Below are 20,849 nucleotides of genomic sequence, written 5' to 3' on the forward strand. Positions count from 1 at the left end.
GACTTTGCACTTCCTTGCCCTCATTGAACTTAATGAGGTTGCTGTCAGCCCATTTCTCCAGCTTGTAAAGGTGCCTCTGGATGGCAGCATGACTCTGGCTGATCAGCCCCTCCTCCCAGTTTGCTGTCATCATCATTATACATCTGTGTTTCTGATAATTGCTTCCCCAAATTGTAGATAGATCTAACTGTTTTGTGAGCTGTTTTTACTGAAGTTGGGGCTCAAGATGTTGAGATCTTCTGACCAAACTCTTTGTGTGCGTCTTTGACCAGAGTGTGGTAAGCGACTGGTTTGAGCTCATTAATGAATCCCTAAGCTGATCCCACAACATATTGCTTTTCCTGTGTTATTTGAAATAAAGTGTTTCAACCTGGAGGCCTAGTTGCGGTTCATTTGTTGAACTGGTCATTGTTTATATCCCCAGCGTTGCCTGAGCTTAAAGTTTTGTCTAAGACAAAATATGGACTCTGCTTTAGCTGAAGACAGAACTCAATAATCCTTGCTCAATTCCATTATTTCAATGCATAAGAAACAAGAAGGGGATTCAGCTGCAAGAAATTACCACCCTGTGATACACTTTCATATCAGTTCCCATAAGCTTTGACCTTTTTTTTTTTTTAAGGTAGTGGTGGTTGAAGGTGAGGTTTCTGCTTGTGGCTTCTTCACTTGGTACTGTGTATAAAATGTTCTAGTGACTAAACTGAGAACAAGGAATTATTATAATGATGTGCTTTATGAATCTGTGGTTAATACAGAGCTTTCTTTTATTGTAGTTCAGTTTTGAAAATCCATCGTTTAATTGCTATTTTGAAAGACTGTTTAATTTGTAAAAGATCATATCAAAATATTGTTACTTTTCTTTTGCTTGCAGTTTTGAATTGTCTTTTGAATTCCAGCTTCTTGGCCACTTTTTTTCTTTTTCTCCCTCAGCCTGTTCATTAAGATGTCTTCATGCTAGTTGTGGTTGGCTGTTTTATTTTAATTCACTCCCTTATTTTATATCATTGCTTTCTGCTTCGTCTGGGTGGGGCATGCAGGATAAAATAACATGTGTACATTGCCCAACCTAGTTTTCATCTCCCTTGCTCTCATTTCACTCTAGTCTTTGTCATTAATTACATCTTTTTTACTTCACCACTTCTGTTCCCTTGGGATCTCTTACCCCAAATTGAAAGCAAAACAGTGGTATCAAGATATCCACATAATGAACATAAGTAACTGTGTAATCTTATTATTGAATCTCTCATCCTCACTTTTTTCCCTTGTTGTCTGGTATTCTTGTGTCTTGCATCATATCTAAAGTGACATTGAAATCTCTTCAGAACTGTGCTGCCTCTTTTTTTTGTTGTTGTTTTTACTTTTGTCCCAAATGTAAAATTTGATTCTGCAGGGGTCTGATCTTAAGTACCAGGTGCATTAAACTTTTATCCATTTCATGTCTATCCAGCTAATGAAACTGTAGTTAAAAACAAAGATTGTAGCTGAAATTGACCCATTTTTAAAGTCAGGTGTTCAGGTGTTAGGTATACCTGTATTGATCTCATTACAGATTTAATTACTTTGCTTTTTTAGATAATTCCGTATTTTTTAAATATTTTTTTCTGTCTTGTGGACCACATTCTAAAAGCCATGAATCATCAGATATTCCTCTGTAACATCAAGGTGTGTTTTGGTGATTTTTGCTATTAGCATGCTTAACCCTGCAGTGAGAATTGAAAGCTTCTGTAAAGAAACCCTCATATTTCAGATGAAGATGGACTGTTAATGGTCAGGTTTCTCAGTAGCTTTCTTTTATTAATTCATATACCAGGTAGGTGTTTGTATCAGACTTGGTGTAACCAATCTCAGACTTCTTGAAGCTGTTTTTATTTCTAGTCACTGGAAAATATCATCCAGATTCCAGAAAGTTAAGTGAGAATGTTGTAATTCTGTGTATGTTAAAATTCAGTGTATTCCTCCTGTTGTTCAGAGCTCTTGCTTGTCAAGTGTATTAACAGTATGGTCTGAAAATAAAGGCCTAATTTCTTGGGTAATGCAAATAAAGTACTAGACCTTCAAGCCAGGTGACTTACAAAGATGCTGAACAGTTACTGTTGTATAATTGTACCTTAAAGACTAATGAAGCTCTCTGTTTTTATAGTTGTCTTAATTTTTTGTGAAGTATACCACACATGTCTCTCTTTTTAATGACCTTTGGTTTTTGTCATAGTGCAGTCCTTTATTTGTTTTTCAGCTTTCCATAGTTCACTATTGAAGATGATTAGGATTACAGAAATGTAGATGTGAAAATTTACGTTAGAAAAAAAGAATTAGGCTTGTATTGTTGCTTGCGTGAATGATTTTGGACACCTTTGGCAAGTTTCCAGCAAGCTGAAAATCTATTTTCAGTTGTTTGTGACTGAATCTTTTGTCATCCTTCAATGAATAAAATATGCAAGTTTAATGGGGATTAGTATAATCAGGTTTTTAAATCTTACTAACAGTTTAATATAAATCTAGCGTAGCTGATAAACAATAGGCAAGCCAGCATGGCTTCTTAGTCTATGCGTAAACACTTTTGTTTCATAAGAAGCCTTTTCAATACATATGCCCTGAGATGGAGGTGATTTTTCATAAAACACATTATTTTTAATGGTGTTTCATTTCAGAATCCTTCTTTTCTATTTCATCCTTAATTCAGTATTTGGACTATGTCTTTCAGGAGCTGGGAGACAGTTCTTTTTGAGTGTTTTTTACTATTAATATTTATCTTAAAACAATTACTACGTAATACATTTTAAAGATTTTGATTTTATTTATGACTTGGAATTTTTCTCTGCCAGGATTGGAATGCTCAATAAAAATACTACTGTATGTCTTCAGTAGCACACGGTGCGATTTCTAGCATACTTCTTAGAAAATCAAAATTTTGAAATTAGAAAGTCACGTCAACTAAAATGGGGGAGTAAGAACAGTTAAAGCAATGAGGAGAGTAATGGTTTTCGCTGGTACATCCTCAATATATGAAAGGATAGAAAAGTGTTCAACTAGTATAAAGCAGTCTGATGTTAATTGTGCTTGTTGCAGTATTTCCAGAAATAATTTGTAAGTATTAATTTTCTGAAATGGATGTAAAAAGTGAATAAAGTACATAAGAAACAGATACGTTAATGACATAATGGTGTATTACAGGTTGTGTTACAGGTTGTGTTAAAAGTAAAATACTCTCCCAGCCTCCATCGTGTGCGGAAACATTTAGTGATAGGTCATTAACCTTGATTTTTGCCGTGTCAGCGTTTGGCTTTTTTTTTGCTGCTTGTAGAACACATTAGACTCGTGTTTGTATGTGTGAAATACTCCATGCTTTGTCTTTTGCATATTGAGGGATTTTTTTATATTTCCTCCTATCATGTAAAATGTGTTCAAGAGTGCGTTTTGTACATCATTATGAAATGTGTCAGTTACTGAACCTGTATGGATGGGAGGGGAGGAAAAGGAGGAATCGACAGACTTGGTGCAATCTTCACTGGGTTGGGCTAAAGCTTGTGAAAGAACTTACTAATGTATTAAAATGCCTCAAAAGGGATTTGCTGAGAACTAATGCTGTAATGTGTTAGTCATCCTTTACCCGCTTCTATTTTTATAGGTTCTGAAGAATGACTGACGCTGGTTTCTGCGATGCCACTTGGAGTCTCCGGCACTGTGGATTGATAAGTAATGTGCAGATTTAACTGCACAACCTGGGGGGAAAGCATCAGAAGTGCTACTTCTTTTCAGCTCTTAAGTGGACAGAAGTACAGTGTCATCTGTCTGCAAGGGAAGATTCTTCAACAGATTTTACAGCTAATAATAAAGACAAAATAGCATCATCCACCTTCCTGATTTACAACGCATCACCTTCCAAGACAGATGGTCTGTCAGAAGCTGGAGGATGCCCGCAGAGCACATAATAATGAAGTAGTGAATTGATGCTGCTGCTGCTGCCGCCTTATTGTCAGGATCACAGCCGATAGAACTGCACTGTCCTTTTTCTGCTCTCTTAATCAGGCCAGGAACAGCAGGGTGGACATGGCTGGCCTCGTTAACAACCTGCTAATACTGTTTCTTGTTTTTCAAAACATCTGTTTTGGTTTCAGAAGCCCACTTTCTGTCTTCAAGAGGTGGGTTACGCAGGAAGACTTTATGTGTTGAATGCATGCAGTTGCTTATGATATCATGCAAGTATGAAAATGCATGTCCTAGATAAAAATGTGTGTGGTATTTGTTGGCTTTCCTCACTTGCTCTGAATTTTCTTTCTTCAATTTTGAAGTGTCAGTCGTGTCATATTGAAGAGAGAAGCTCTTGTTTTATCCATAGGTTGCTCTATAAAATGTGAGTTTAGGGTGATAAAACAACAATTAATAGAACTTTTGAGGTAATGCCACAGGAGTGTTAACACAGGGAGTAAATATATTTCACCTGCTTGAGTTAGCTTGCAATATAAAATGATGTTTTAACAAGAAACCATCAACTAGCTTAAAACTGGGCAATCCTGAGTAATTTGGGGAGTTTTGAATGCAAAATTGCATAGGTAAACTTTATTGTAGCGTTGGCAAGAGAAGTAGCCGCTTAGCTCTCCAAAAAACTGTTTTACTGTTTGTGAGGTACATTGGGTACTGTAGTTACCATGTCACTTTTATATTTATATATATACATGAATATAGATATTCAAAATTTATATCAGTGTTGCATCATGTTTCAGATGTCTTACCATTTAGTTCCTTACAGTCATCTACATTTTGTTGCAACTTGTTTATACATTGCATTTGATACAGTCCTTGGTATTCATGTGAAGTTGTAAAACTTACTAGTTTACTTCACTACTTATAATAGCAGTTGCTATAAATGTTGTGGTTTTGTAATTAAAATTTTCCCCTTTACGCATGATTTAAATTTAATCTGTGTTGAATTATACATCAGGTACATAGTCTTAAAAAAAAACCAGAACCGTTGTGAATTACTAACAGTACTTGACATTTTCTAGTGAATTAATCTTCTATCGGTACATCCGTGTACCTCAGACAATGATTTAGATGAGACAACAGATTATGTTTTCAGCTAATGTTTTGCAAACTAGTCTCTGTGGTTGCTCAGAGGAACTACTTCAGGTAGTGCTTGACAACTAAGATGTTTTCCTCAGCTCAGGAAGGAGTGAAATTTCCATTCACTCCTGGAGCAAATCAGCATTGTCAAAATTGTTTACTAGTTCTGAAGACCCTTCTTTTTAAAGAAACATAACAAAAATCAATATTTCAAAAACTCTCTCCTCATTCTCTTTAAGGTTTAAAGATACTACCAGATCTCTTTCCAGTGAATGCCTTGAAAGTGACCAGCCAGTGATTTCACTTGGTCTGTCAGATTTTGCGTTGGACATTCGCATGCCTGGGGTGACTCCTAAGCAGGTGAGAGAAATGCAGTTTTTCTTGTCGCCACTTTCTCTTTTCTTTATAAGCTAGGAGATTACACCTTGCCTATGATATCACTCACATAAAATGAACAAAAAAACCCAGGGTAACTTATATAGATACATGTATGTCCAGAGAAAAGTAGGAAACAGAAAAGTAATCTCAAAAGAGAGAAAAATATTTTCATCTGACTAATTTTATTTGTAAAATGTTGGTTTCATAAACTGAATTGCTGAAGTGTGTTAAAACAAGGAATCTGAGTTTTGTTGAAGTGAAATATTTCCAGCTGTGCTAGTAAGACTTAAAATTATATAGAGTTGCAGTTTACACTGAATCTCAGATGATGCTTCGGTGAATTTAGTTACATCAAACTGAACATTGCTGCAACTTCATCAATCTGAGAGAAAACAACCAAAAAGCATTTTATAAGGGTAATACTTTTAACCCAGTATTTTAAGCCCTTCAGATAGTCTGGGAAAGCTACGGTAAACAAGTTATAATGGTATCCTTTTTCAGGTTTTACGTTGCTTATCTTATGCTGAGCCAAGTGAGTAAAAATTAAGACAATAATTAAGAGTTTTAACATTAGCAGTAACATTTTTAAGATTCACTTAAAAGCCTGAGATTCTACTGTCATTTTCATGTGTAGTTTTCTTAGGAAAGATAAATAATGATTAATGGGGGTTTTTTTGCAGCAACACAATGCAGGGAAATATATATTCATTAAAAGACCCTACGTCTCTTTTAGAGGGCTGCAGATGCTTGGAAAGAGCAGGATGTTGTGCTGCAGTAGATGATGACTCATTGTTGCAGATAGCATTTTCAAAAAATACTGAAGGGAAAATGAGGTTTTCAGTTATTGGGGAACACCCCGCTGGAACATGTAATTTAGAGCAAGGGGTGTCACTCCAGTGAGTATGAAACAGAACTATAGTTTGTGCTAGATCGTATTTGTCTGTAGCAAAATATTAAACTTCTCATTCAGAAAGAGTGAAAAGTAGTCTCAGTTCATCCAGGTGCACATTTGTAATTACATTTTATTAATTTTACCTGAGGAGTCATTAGTTGAAGAGCTAGGAAACACATATGAAGGGGTCAGTCACTTCAGATTTGTATTGAAAAAAGAAAACGAAAACCGAACACCACCACCAAAAGGCTGTGACAGTTAGAAGAGAGGACATAACACTTTTCACATTCATGTGTACCTAGAGCCAACAGCCTTTATGTACCCATACCGTACACATACCGTACCGTAAGGCTGTAGCATAGTGTAGGTTTTGGGGAGGGATGGGGGAAGACATCAACAGAAACCAAGTTGCCAAGTTAATTCCTAAAAAGGTAAGTGAAAATAACCAATAACTGGCCTTATATATTTTTATGTCTAGATTTTTTTTCCCCTGTCTCAGTCTCAACTGCCCTTCTCTTCATTCTCCTACCGCCTAATACAGTGTCGCACAGTAACTGTACAGGAAGCTTTCTTTCCATGTAGATGAGTTAAACACTGATATACTCAGCAAGAAGCAATGGCAGAAAAGACAGTCTGTTTTCTTGCAATTCACAGAAGAAGATAACCAACAGCTTTGTAGTTCTAGTGCTGTTAGTTCATTTTTCTGGTAGAAGGAACATGGAAGGGAAAGATCCTCTTCAGCAAAGAAATTCTTCTGTGGTGGCTTCTTACTACCTTGCTATCTCCTTCTTGTACCTCTTGGCCCTACTTGTGGGTCGATACGTGTTTAGTGACCGTAGATCTGCTCAGAGTCCAAGTTGTCTCTTCTGATGTTTATATAAGAGCATAAGTTGGGAGTTGGACTTTATGATCTTTTGGGGTCCCTTCCAACTTGAGGTATTCTATGATTCTGTGATATAAAGGTTTCTGCTTCCAGGGTCTAACTGCAAGTTTACCTCTATTCAGGAAAGATGCCAAAATAGACCAAAGAGCAAGAGGACAAGTGCAGTTTCTAAAATGCCTTATTAAGGGCTTTCTGGAAGTGTATCAATACTTTGGCTACGACTAATTGCAGTTCCTGAGTTCTCAAGCATAATAATTTATGTGGGAAAGGCTGGAAAAGAAAAAAAAAAAAATGAGCAGAAATTAATTGAGAAGATGTGAATGAGTTAAATTCTAGAGACCAGAAGAGTATCTTTAGAGCAACACCAGTATGTTCTATGCTATCTGTTCTTTGGCATGCATTTTTTTGTAAGAAGATTGCTTCAGCTGGATTGTTATGAATTCTGAATTCGTTATTTGGCCACAGATTAGTACTTTGAGGGGATTTTACAAACTCAGTTCTTCTGGCGTCCTTCTCTCTTGATGGTATGCATACATGACAGTCACATTTCTTATCTGGAGTCACAGCTAGCTAACAGAAAGTTGTGTAATGGAACTAACCAGTTCTGTTTACAATTTATGACCAGTGTGACCTGGAGTAGACATACAGTCAGAACCTTCATTTAACATAAGAAAAGTTCTTGAAGAGCTGGAGTATTGGTTGTTTAGTAAAAAATATCTCCAGGCTCAAAAAAAAAAAAAAAAAGGAACTTCTGCAATAGTACTGCTGAGTTCTTCCATAGCATCACTGTAGGCAATCATATTTAATTTTATTTTCCAAAATCCTTGACACTCCAGCTTCACAGGTAATTGTTGTTGAAAACAGAGACTGAAAGTTAATCTCTTTGGATTCCAAGAAGTCTAACCACCTGGCTGTATTCCTTGAAATTGAGGTGAATTTTTGGTACTACCACTAAGATTGTACCTAGATTATGAGCATTCACAGTGTTGTTTTGGAAAGATTACTGTAGGAATCATTGAATCCTTTTAATGTAGGGTCATACAGCTAACATACAACTTAAACTCTGGGAAATATGTACGTGGTTCACAGAGGTAGTATGAGGTACATAATCATAAAGGTATATATACATATTCACAGAGGTAACATTTTCAAACAGGAGGAGGAGGGAAAGAAACCCCAAATTATTTTGACTCATCTGCATGGGTAGCACCTTGTAATGGTGAAGGTGGCATAATTCCTGCTGGAATGATTTGCAAATGGCTGGAGCCAAGTTTAATGTCTGTCCTTGTACTGGTATGTTAGTTGTATAAAATTCAATTCATCTGTATCTCGTGTTGTCAAGGCTGTGGGAAAGATTGCCAAAAACCCTGCATTTTTTTTCCAGTGAGTTACTAGACTCGTAGTGACTTCGGAGGGTTGAGGGGTGGGTTGCCTTACATTCTGTAGCTGCAGCTGCCCTGTGAGTGAATCGATAAGAACCGACCCCTCATGCAGCTTAGGAGAGCACTAACTGTGCAGACCTGCCCTGAGTTGTGCGTTCTTTTGGCACAGGTGCCAAACAAGAATGTTCATCTGAAACTGTTCTGAGTGCTTCTTATGAATGGGGGCACTAAGTTGTATATTCAAGCAATACAAATCTGGAAATCAATGAGGTAGAATGGTTTTCCAGCTCAGTTAATAAATGTGGTTTATATTTGAGGGTGCTTTTGAACAGTACCACCTCTCAAAAGTGGAGGAAACAATATCTGCTGCACTTAAATACTCTGGTTTTCCTTAATAATTATTCCAATTGCACAGTAGGGAAAAAAGCAACTAATATTTCATGCGAAGAGTAATTTCGGTGTGTAATTTTGCTGAAGGGTGGAGGACATCTAAGAGCTGTGGAGAGGAATGCTTTTTCAGTTCTGAGGGAAAAATTCTGTAAACATTCTTTATACTTAAGATAATCATAAGAAAATTATCACTCTGCACAGTAAATGCATAGTATATTAGGACCTACTATTTAAACGGGAAGCAGTATGTTTTGTCTTCCTGGAGGGATGGGATCAGCTCATTTTGAAAACTCAGAATTTCAGAAAAGAAACCCAATGCTATTAAGCAAATTGAAGGCTATTTTGTGAAAGCATTATTAAGAATCCAGGGTAAACATGTTGACTCTGCTGGTAACGCTGTTTTACTGCTGAGAATGTCTGTTTGCTACAAATCAAACAAGAAATAATGACAAAAATTTATGGGCAATTAGAACTATCTGGAGTAATTTTGTTCATACATAATAATTTGGGTTTTTTAATTAATTACTACTATGTTTGAGGCTGAACAAAGTTTTCATTGGTAAATTAATTTTGGTACAACTTTCTTTACTGTTGCTATGACAACCAAGTTGAGATCTTGACCTTAGATCCCCCAAGGCTTGCTCTGACTCTGGAGAAAGTTGTGTGAGTGACTTTGTTATTACTTAGGGTGAAATTCTGTAAAAAGTAGAATTTAATTCTTATATGAATCTGGGCCCTGGCACAGTGAATATCAGTACCAGAGATTTATGAGAAGTGATTCTTCCATTAGAGAAAAGAGTGGGAGGGCAGGAGGTGGGAGGGAGAAGTGTAGGGCTTTTCTCTTTCCCCCTCCCCAGTCTGCTTTCAAAAGGCAGCCTGTTGCACTTTAACACTTCTATTCATTTTGGATTTTTTTTTTTTTTTTAATTTTTTTTAAACATCTGAATTGATGGGGTTGTGCGTAGTGGAGCAATCTCACTTCCCACCCCCACCCCCCCACCCAGCTTGTTTTTTATGCAAATTGAAGTTTGTATAGTAATTTTCGCTTGAAGATGGATCAAATGTGCACCCTCATGCTCACAGACTTACTTATGGTAGGGTAGAGAAACCAGGACAGAATTATTGTGGATTCTGCAATGTGCCTTTTGTAGCACTTTAGTGTCAGGATGTTCTGGTGTTTGAAGTCTGGAACACTGACAATTGGAGATAAGCAAACAGAATCTGTTTTGTTGAATCCAATAGCTGTTTTTTCATTTGCTCATTTTATCTTATTAGCTAAATACAACCTGGCTTGTATATCAGAAACAAAATTGAAAACCCTTGTGACTATGCCAGGTTGAGTTTTTATGCCAGTAATGTTAGAGACTTCAGAATGACCACATTGATTGACTGCATTATCCTTTGGCCAAACAATGTTTTTCTCTGACTGTAACTAATGCGAGTTATTTATGGAAAGACAATAAGGGGTAGGATAGGAGCAGTAATGCAAAAACCAGAACATACCCTCCTTGTTTACAGTAATAATGAGAGGATGCTGGCTTGGAGTTTTAGTCCAGACTGTCATATTTAATAAATAGTGATAGTTCTTTGTGACATGAATTTGTCAAATTAATTTTGACCCATAGATAATCTTGGATTTTTTTTTTTTCAGATATGCTTCTTTCCTTTTAGGAAGTTATTGGAAATTATTTTGAAAAGGGTTGTATTTAGGGTAATTTTGTGAGTTTGCTTCCCAGTTTCTCTGCTTTTGAAAAGTATATTTTGATAGGGAAGAGGAGGAGATAAATTTTTTAAAAACAGGGTGGGGTAGTAGGTTGGAGGAGACAGACGTGATAAGGAATAGGAAACTACACTGTGAGTAGTATGGAATTTTAACAATTCAGTGCTTTGCCTGTACTGATCATCTATAGGCTTGTCATGCTAAAGTAACTGCTGGCCAAGATCTCTCGTTAATGAAATGGAATCAGTTCAGATTACACTGGAGGACGATCTGAAGGTGATTAATATAAGGCAATACAAACAACAAAAGATAGGTGGAAGGTAAAAACTTTAAATATTCCCTTCCTTCCCTCTCCCCCCCATTTCTTCTCCAAAGCAGTGAGGCTCATTAATTTGTTTTTTTTTTTTTTGTTTTTTTTTTTGTTTGGTTTTGTTGTTGTTTTTGTCTTAAAAGAATTTTGCTCTGTTTTAGGGTTAAAATCCTCAAGGCACATCAGATTACCTAAGAGCATGTTTCTAAACTATACAATGTAGAGTACATTGATATTGAATACAGATGATGAAGAACATGGAAGAAAGATGTTTAACTGAGGCAGTTACTACTTGTAGATGTATTGTAACTGAGTCAGAGAGGCACGACTGAGTTCTGCAACAGCTCAGATAAATCAGTAGCATGATACCATTTTAATACATCTGTAATTTCCAGTTAACAGTCTTCAATTAAAAAAGAATGAGCCAAAGATATTAGTACATCTAGATTTCTAATAATCTTTGTAGATGTTATGATACGCGTTATAAAATTTCAGCCATTCCGTACGTGATATGTCCTAATACCTTTTTCTTAACTATTTCATTCTTAATTGAGTAAATGATGGTGTCAAAAAAATGTGTTGCCCACACTGTTTTCAAATCCAATTTGTGTTTAAAGACATTATACTCCACCTAAATGTGAAGCATTGCTGCCATTGACTTTCAAAGTTTGCGTATAAGGTTCCAAATGTTCTCAGACTTTTTTTAAAAAAAATCTACTTCTAATACCAAGTTAAATTAAAAAGGTAGAATATTTCCTTTTCACATTTAGAAAGCTTTAGTATGGTCATTCTGTAAATGCATGTAAGGAGAGCACCCAAAGGCATCAGCTGTATCAGCTGACCTTTGTTTATCCTTCCATCTTCTAGCAAAACCACCAAAACTGGTTTCTCATCTGTGCACACCACTGCTTTGTATAATCACATATTGTTATCACCATTGTACCTATCCTTCCTTCTCAGTGGCATTTAATTGTTTACACCTATTAGCAGTGTCTTCCTTTAAATTAGGTTTGAAGTTTTTCATAACAGGAATTTTATCTTCACCTGTTTAGTGCAGTCCTTACAAAAGTGAAAGTCCTGTCAGATTTTGAGTTCATGATATAGTGAATTTCCAGTAGTTAACATCTCTCCTTTCTCAAACAGCCTTAAAAGTTGGGGGGAAAAAAAGGTTTAAAATAGCTAATAGCGTAACTGTCAACCCAGTAGCCACACTGCTGACCTTATAGCCTAACCTCTGTTACATGTAAATAAACCATGGCAATTAATTTATTTCTTAAAATAGTAATCTAGATATCCTGCATCATCTTTGGCCAAATATCTCAGTGAAGCAGGTGGTGTTTTTTTCTAGGTGGTGTTTTTGTAGGACTAACCTTCATCTGGCTGTCAAAGATGAGACTGACGTTATTTTTTTGTTTGTGTAGTTCACATGCATTTAAAAAATGCAATTTTGTGCTGTTCCAATGATTTACTGACTCTTTTTTTGACGTACAAAGTAAGAGCCTTCCTTTCAATAGGATTGCGATATTTAGGTTTTACTGTTCTCAAGGACTTTATATTTTTATATATTTTTATATTTCAAGTTCTTTCATAGTTATCCAAGGTGCCTGTAGATGGAAAACCTGGATTTTGTTTGTGACCATTGGTCTGAGTTTACTGTGTTCGCATTTTAATTGGTTCAGATTTTAATCCAGGAATATATCCAAGGCTTAAATGCTGAGTGTTTTAAACTCAAACCAAAAGTCTTTTCGGCAACAGGGGCAACTGTAGCGTTATGAAGAGGGCATTCTTGATAAGTTTTCTGCCCGCTGTATTTTGTATAGATTGTTCATCCAATTGCTCCAGGAAAATGTTAGTGCTTTACAATGCTTAAGCAAGAAAACCACATATCAAATTGTTTCTTTAAAAATTGATTCTGTTCTTTGTCTTTGTTTTAAAGGACATGTGATGTTTCTTAGAATGCCCAGGGAACAATATTTTTTAAATCATAGTAGAATTAAGTGCATGAATGAAAAATAAATGTGTTTCTATGATAGCTGCTACAATGGCACATTCTTACACTTTGTGGTACAGTTATATAAATCTTGGAATAGAGTGAAAAACCACTGTAGGCAGAAATCTATTTAGCTGTGAAGTCATAGAATCGTAGAATATCTCAAGTTGGGAGGGGGACCCATAAGGATCATCAAGTCAGACTCCCTGCTCCTCACAGGACTACCTAAAACTAAGACACATGACTAAAAGCATTGTGCAGATGGTCTTTGAACTCTGACAGGCCTGGTGCCATGACCACTTCTCTGGGGAGTCTGTTCCAGTGACTGATCACCCTCTCAGTGAAGAACTTTTTCCTTCATGTCCTATTGCTGGTCACCAGAGAGAGGAGATCGGCATCTACCCTGTCCAGTCAACTGCCATTGATTCTTAGATTATAGTAAGTTTAGAAATACTGAGAAAGTAGTGCATACCAAGAACACAATGAATCAGAAGCTCGATAACTCTTTTCACTTTACGTAGCACACTCATTGATTCATGCTGTTTATTTGGACATTGAGAGGGTACTGTTACCCCTTCAAACTTCTAGCAGGCAGGGAGGGGCCAGTGTTTGTTAACCACTGCAAATAAATTCAGTGCTAGGACTTATAAGTATATAGTTTTTATTTATTAGCTTGTTCGGTATTCATCTTCATAAAGTGTAGAGAATTCTGATGCTTTGTTTCTATTATTTTCATTCTGAATATTCCAAATTTAAAGTTAATTTATCTTCTTTTGTCTTTTAATAGTCCGATACCTACCTCTGCATGTCAGTACCCTTGCCGGTGGATGATGAAGCCTACGTGGGTGAGTATTGGTTAACCGGAAGAACCTAAGCAAGCCATTTCGAAGAACCTCAGCATTTTCTTTTTTTCCTTTGACTCATATTGACTTAATCTTTGGCTGTCAGAGTTGCCAAAATGCATTCGTCATGGCTATTGCAGAAACAAACTAGAGAGAGCTACTTAGAGTCAAGATAACAAACTGTATCTGGAGAGATACATGAGTAATAGTAGTTAAGGAGCTGCATGCAGATGCCTCTGGCAGTCAGTACCAAACAGCCCCATTTGTAAAGTATTGGCTTTCTGTCTCTGGACGGATACTTAATTCTGCTCCACTGAGCAGACTGTTTATTTACCTGCTGGTACGGGCTGTAAATCCTTTGCACTTACAGTCAGTGTTGGCTGCAGTAAGATTTTACTTATCTGGGGGAAAAAACCAAAACCAACCAAACCCTATCCCTTCTATTTTTTGTTTTTAATGGCATGGCATGAATAAGATGGCAGACAAATAGGAGGAAATGCTGTGATAGTGTACAAATACTGAGATCATATATGTCAGCAAAGCAACATCTGTTCAGAAGGTCTTTGAGGAACTTTTAATTTCATTTTGCCTTGCTTGTGAAGATACAGTTGTTCATGTACAGAGAAGGCTTGTTGGTTTGGCTGAAGTAAGTTTCACTTATCAGAACATGCTATAAACTGAAATAAAAGAAAACAATGAGAAGGTAAAATGTCTATTTTTTTTCCTTTACTCCTGCATTTAGTTGCATTTTAGGATATCTGCACAATAAATATTGTGGGAATTCTATGTAGATTTTGTTGTAGTGTATTATGAGACTCTTGTTCCGTGTGCATTTCCTTGTGGAATTCCCTCAGAAATAGAATATTGTGTTTAGATTTTCATGCTCTATTCAGTAACTAAGAAAAATGGAGTAAATTTTCCTCAGTGCTTTCTCTGTAGATCTGTTTTGTAAAGAAGTCAGAACCTGACTTCACATTTTGGCTGTCAGCTTGACCCCAGAAAGAAAAAGGAGCATAAAAGGTAGTGAGTGTTCATTCTCTGATAAGCTATACTTGCTGTACAGTGTGTTGCAATAGACTCTTCAGTTTTCAGATGATTCATAGAAAGGCATACTACTAACTTGCTGCTTAAGCAATTTTTATTTAGTGTTTCACTGAGTTGCAAAATTGCGTAGTTCATTTCTTTATTAGATTGCTGCACATTTAGTTCTGTCATTTGGTGTTTGCATGTGTTAAAGCCACATAATCCTCTTTCAGTGGTGTATATGTTTAAAAGGACCTACTAAAAGAATTTGCTTAGAAGTGGTGTATATGCAGAGTCTTAATGTGAATTATGCAATGCAACCCTGTTTTTCTCTGAGAAACTTTTAGGATTTACGTCTTTACATGTTACTCACCAGATTTTTGCAGGATTTGGTCACTTTTCCAATGATCACTGTGCTTAAGTACGTGTCATTACAAAGCAGTATAAGGCCTGGGCAAAGAAACCGTTCTAGTTGTCAGGTGTAGTTTTGAAAAGCAAGAGCAACTTGATAAGAAATTAAAAAAAAAAAACACAACTTGGTCTATGAATATAAAGATTTCCCATGATGGCATTACTTACAACCTTTTATATTTGGATGATTACTGATATTGAAAATAAAGCAAAATTGCTTTGGTTTTTTTTCCTCTTCAGTCCCTTCCACAAAAATGGATAGGCATGTGTTCAATCTTAACCATGTGATCTTGCTTCAGTAAAGTCACTGGAAAGTATTTTCAGTGGAAAAGAATTGTCAGATTGGAGTGTTGACAATCAACAGAAGTTACCTAATCATTGGAAAGACTAGACCCAAACATATCCAGTTGCAGAGAATAGAAAGAATGCAAACTGATCTATCTTATAAAATCCTGAATAGCAAATTAAATCATGTCTGGAAAGAGATTTTTAAAATAGGCATAATAATCTCAGAAAAGAGATGCTTAGTGGAGTTTTTCCTTAAATATTTCTTAATACCATTAAGTGTTGTGACGCTAATTATTCATTTACTTGCATGCATGTATTCTGTGTTGCTTAAATAAGCATAGAAGATTGACACACAGAGAATTAAATACTTTTTTAATAGGTTAGAGTCTACATTTTATGGTTTAAGCAGAATCTGCCTTCATTGCATTGCCAATAAATGGTGTAATTAACTTCCATTAATTACTGTTTTACTTTGTGATAGAAGCATCTAAAAACTAACACATGAACTGTCACTTTGAGTTGCTGTTCAGTGATGTATCGAGAAGACTGTGTGTGTTCTGAAGAGCTTCAACATGAGAAGGTGTGAATACCCAGAATTAAAACAATAACCTGGGTTTCTGAGACAGTGCACTGGTAAAGCTGAGACCGTAACCTCCATGTTCAATTTATTTGCACATAATGCTGCCAAGTAAACACCTTCTCTTTTCTGTGTTTTGGGTGGTTTTTTTTCCCCTTTTGCACTTTCAAAAGGACACTTCTATGGCCAAGAGTCCTTACTCTTAATCACTTATCTATTCCTTTTTCACTTTGTTTTCCTATTTTTACCCCCTTTTCCTCCCTCCTCCAAGGCAGTGTGAAAGAGGAGTTTCTGTTTATGAACCTGCAGTAGGATAGTTTTGTTGCATATTGGTGAAATACAAGGGCCTTTAGCATTGTGTGTGGGCAGTACTGTGTGTGTTAGTAAGTAGAAAATATTTTCTGTAACTTTTTTCAAATTTTTTTAATTAAATTTGCATTCGAGGACTTTGAATTCGTACTTCACCTTTGCTATTCCCCTAAAGATTTAAAACCAGTAGACAGTCATGCTTGCACAGGGAAAAAGGGTATAACTTCATACTGCAAAGCTGGAAGGGTACTATACCAGGATTTGCCAACTTGTTCAGAGTCAGTTCTCAGGCATTATGAAAAGAAGGAGGTGGTCTAACTTACTTATGAAGTGTTACCAGCTAAAAGTAGGAGAGAGCAAGTTTTGCCTTAGAGGTCTTTTTCAGGGATGCATCTGTGTATTTTTGCAGATGCTGTTAGTTTCCTGTATGATATTCTTCAGTGGAGGGTCAAGCTGTCAAGGCTGAGATTTCTGTTTGAACCAGTTGTTCTTCTGTTCCAAAGGGCTGTAAATGCTGACAAGCAGGGGTACCAGGAACGTTTGTTTGTTTGTGGGGTCGGTTGGTTTACATTCAGGTTAACATTAGGAACATACCTTTTGCTCCTGTGAAATTAATACGTAAAAATATTAACAAGAGACATTAATATGTAATTTTTCAAGAAAGTATCGTTCCAGTTACATTTTAGAAACATAATGCAGTTTTCTTCTTTGGCCTCATGTTTGATTAATGTTTAGGAATAAGTAGCCAAGCCAGAAACTAGATTGAGTCTTTAATGGCACCGGCCTTGATAAAAATCAGGTTTTGACTACTGAGCTGTAGTGATAGCTAAAGGGTGCTCTACAGTGCAGACACTTGTAAGAATTGAGTCTGACAGCAGGCCACTCAGCCAAGAAATTTAACTGTCATCTTCACCTCTTACATTCATTCACATGGGTGACCAGTAAATAAATGTGTCTTTCTCTTACTGACTCATGGTAAGTCCCTATCTGTCAGATTGTGCTGCAGAAATGAGATGGAGACTCTTACATTCAGCAACAAAAAATTGAAATAATTAGATGATTTATTATTTTTCATCCATACATGACTGAGATGCTGTGGGTTTGTTACTCTAGTATGGCATAGATAAACTTCTCTATTGCCAAGTAATGATGACTTTATTGAAGGCCTCTGATGTCTCCCTAATCTGCCAAACTGTGGACACTGGTAAGTTGATAAATTTCTTTAAAGTTAATCCCTTTAGAGAAGACAGAATTTTTCTTAAAAAAAGGGATACCAACTTTATATCATTGAGTTGTTATTGGTAAAGACGAACTTCTAAAAATTAATTTTTTTAATACATAGCTTAACTATACACTGTTAAGATTAAATTGATGTCATGTTTTCTTCATTCCTGTTTCTCCTAGAGTTCATAATTCAAAGCAGTACTTGTTCAGGGAAGTAAGTCAGACTTTATTCAGATGTAGTATATGTACCAAAACTGATACTGTTGTTTTAGTAGTAATTTTGTAGCACTTTTCCATGCATTAAAAATATTTAACTGTTGAGTAATCTTCTGTTCATTATTGTAAAATGTGGAGGCTGTGAACTAGGAATGTAAGACTTCTGTTTGATATTTCGTAAGCCTTTGGTAGTGACAGGTACTGCATTTGGTTTGAATGTCATGCTAATTTGTATGGCTTTTACAACATAGGGTTTTTTCAATGGCTTTTTTTTTTTTGACCCTCTGTTTGGAAGACTGGTATAAGCCTGGGTGTGCTGCTAATAAAATAACTCTACAGAAACAGAGTATCCAACAGTACAAAGCTCTCTTAAGCTCACAGACTGAGAGGTTTTTCAGCTCTTCCTTCAGAAGCAATGATGAGATACATGAGCTAAAATAGTGTATGCAAGTGGTTTACACAGAAATCTGTTTTTTAACTGTGATGAATTATTTTCTATTGGTAAGAGTAGTATTTAATAAGCTATTTGTAATAAATTTTATGATAAAGCTTAAAGGTCCCATCCATGCACTAGAATGTCATAGTAATAGATACTGTGTGGAGGGAATAAGACACTTCCTAATGCACTCATTAGAGTAAATTCACAAGATGTGAGAGTGGTGGAGGAGTAAAAAGTAACAGTGAGACAGTATTAACCAGCAGGACAGGTGGTAGCTTTAGCAGACAAGAGGCATAACCTTTAATTTTACCTTTATTGAAGGCTGTCCTTCTAGATGTTACTTACAGTATGTTTTGTACAGATATAAAGTTCAGCAATAAAGTTCATTAAATTTTACATCTGTGAACTGTGTAGTATTACTGAGTATTGTATACTCCTTCAGAAATTTAATCTCTCACCTAAATTGGTAACAGCACCTTAAAACACTGAAACACCTGAAAACTAAGGTAGGAAGTCCACGTAAGATGACACATTGTCAACCAGGCAAGTCACTTTGTCATAGGAGGTCACCAGGTTTGTCAAGCACGATCTGATCTTAGTGAAGCCATGTTGGCTTTTCCCAATTACGTGTTTCATTTGACTTGTGGTGGCCCCCACGAGGATTTGTTCCATATCTTTCCCAGGGATTGAGGTAAGGCTGATGGGCCTATAGTTACCCGGATCCTCTCTCGAGCCCTTTATTTGATTAATATTTTTTTCTATCATGAAACTGGGACAATAATCTACAACATCATTCACTTCAGGAACCCTGCCTCAGCCACATGTTGAAATACTGAGTTCAGGGTGCAAATAAATCCGCAAACTTCCGGAGCTGGCAGTGGTTTGCAGCTTCACTGTCTGCCCATGCTAAGACTCTTACAAAAGCTAAAAGACTACTGAAGGCTCCTTAGTGTCTATGGATAAGTAAAGGGAAGAGTGACTTGGTTTTGGAATTTCTGCTGTAGAATATGGTTAAAAACTCTTCAAAGTCCTTCTCTGTCTTATGTGAAGAAAAATTCCATTCCATTCCCTGCATCTGACACCTGATTTCCATGGTGATGAAGGAAGTTACACAATGTAGCTTGCTTTATTTCTACAAATGCCATCATTATACATTCATGGTCAATATTACTACAGTGTGATGTTGATAGGTTTTTTTTCTTACAATGAACAGGATCACGAACATTTAAGAAAAAAAAGTGTTTCGTTTGTGACATGAGATATAGAACAGACATCTCAGTGCTGAACATTCACCTTCTTCTAAGTTTCACATAATGAGAAATATTTGGGCAATGAGATTGTGTTGACTTTAAACAAATCTTGTTTTCCGATACAAAGGCTTTGATATATTAGAATAAATCATAATCCTTTCTTGGAACTGTTGTCCCAAGAAAGATGCAGCAAAAACGTAAACTAGTTAGAATACTGGAAGAAGATATCACTTCAACTAATGCATAAGGTGTTAGTTGCTTTTAACTGCAACTTGCTGTTTGTATTTTTGATAAAGAAGTACAAAAGAAGTAGAAAAGTGTAATTAAATCAAAACTGCAAATTTTGAAACTACATTGAAGTTAGTCTGGTTACAGTAAAATTTTGTGTCTTGTGATACATTAATGTGATTACTATGTGCCATATCTAACTTCTTGGGAAAAATACAGCAGTTTTGGGTGGAAACTTGGAATTTCTTTTCATTAATGACTAAGTGAGGTACAGTGTTTTAGCATTGGAGACAGGCTGTTGAATGGGAAGTTATGGAAAGCTTGTAAGTGGAAGTGTAATGCAGAAGGTAAATAAATGAGTGGGGACATACATGCCTTGTTTCTAGTATTACAGAGAAAAAAATGGCACAAAATGCACTTCCTTATGTAACTTATGGTGACAGTAAGGATAGCTTATTTGTTTTGTCATCTTGTTTTCCAGTTGACTTTAAGCCTCATGCCAGCATGGACACTGTCCATCACATGTTACTCTTTGGATGTAATGAACCGTCTTCTACTGAAAATTACTGGTAAGAGTTGCAACTTGCTTTTGTTATTGTACCTAACTTTTCTTGTGTTAATTGCTTCCACATGAAACTTTTCCAGTGTTGCAATTTCTTGGAAAAGTAGAAAAATTTGGAAGGAAGAAGAAATGCATAACATTCCAGTCTTCCCACACTTAAAGTGTTTATTTTTTTAACTAACTCCTCTGTAAGATGGAGAAAAAAGATCTGTTTTCTGAGTCTTCATGACTAATTAACTATCTCAGAGGAGACAGGAGCTATAGTGGGCAGGGTGCCACTGGATACCAAGAAATCTAGGCTTCATCTGTAGCTGGCCGCTCTTCTGCATGTGAAGAAGTATTGTATCAGGTGTCCAGAAGGAAACTGAGTGAAGCATAAGCTGAAGAAGATCCTCTCTGTCAAGTGGTGTGGTAGCTGACTTGCCCTTCAGAATGCCTAGGCAATGAGGGCAGAGGGAAGCTCTCAATGCCGCT

The 20,849-nt window shown here is 36.4% G+C and overlaps 1 protein-coding gene across 5 annotated transcripts in view; it reads left to right on the forward strand.

The window, feature by feature from the left end:
* The window catches only part of PAM (peptidylglycine alpha-amidating monooxygenase), a 150,350-nt gene that overhangs the window by 67,006 nt on the left and 62,495 nt on the right, over positions 1 to 20,849 (forward strand). For all 5 annotated transcript variants that reach the window (XM_064439408.1, XM_064439410.1, XM_064439409.1 and 2 more), the window contains exons 2-5: positions 3,626 to 4,139; positions 5,301 to 5,421; positions 13,794 to 13,851; positions 20,295 to 20,382. In XM_064439408.1, coding sequence (XP_064295478.1) covers positions 4,048 to 4,139; positions 5,301 to 5,421; positions 13,794 to 13,851; positions 20,295 to 20,382 — 359 coding nt within the window. In that variant the 5' untranslated portion in view covers positions 3,626 to 4,047. The remainder of the gene's footprint in view (positions 1 to 3,625; positions 4,140 to 5,300; positions 5,422 to 13,793; positions 13,852 to 20,294; positions 20,383 to 20,849) is intronic.

This window comes from Phalacrocorax carbo, chromosome Z (genome assembly GCF_963921805.1).
Source record: "Phalacrocorax carbo chromosome Z, bPhaCar2.1, whole genome shotgun sequence".
NCBI classification, from domain to species: Eukaryota; Metazoa; Chordata; class Aves; order Suliformes; family Phalacrocoracidae; genus Phalacrocorax; species Phalacrocorax carbo.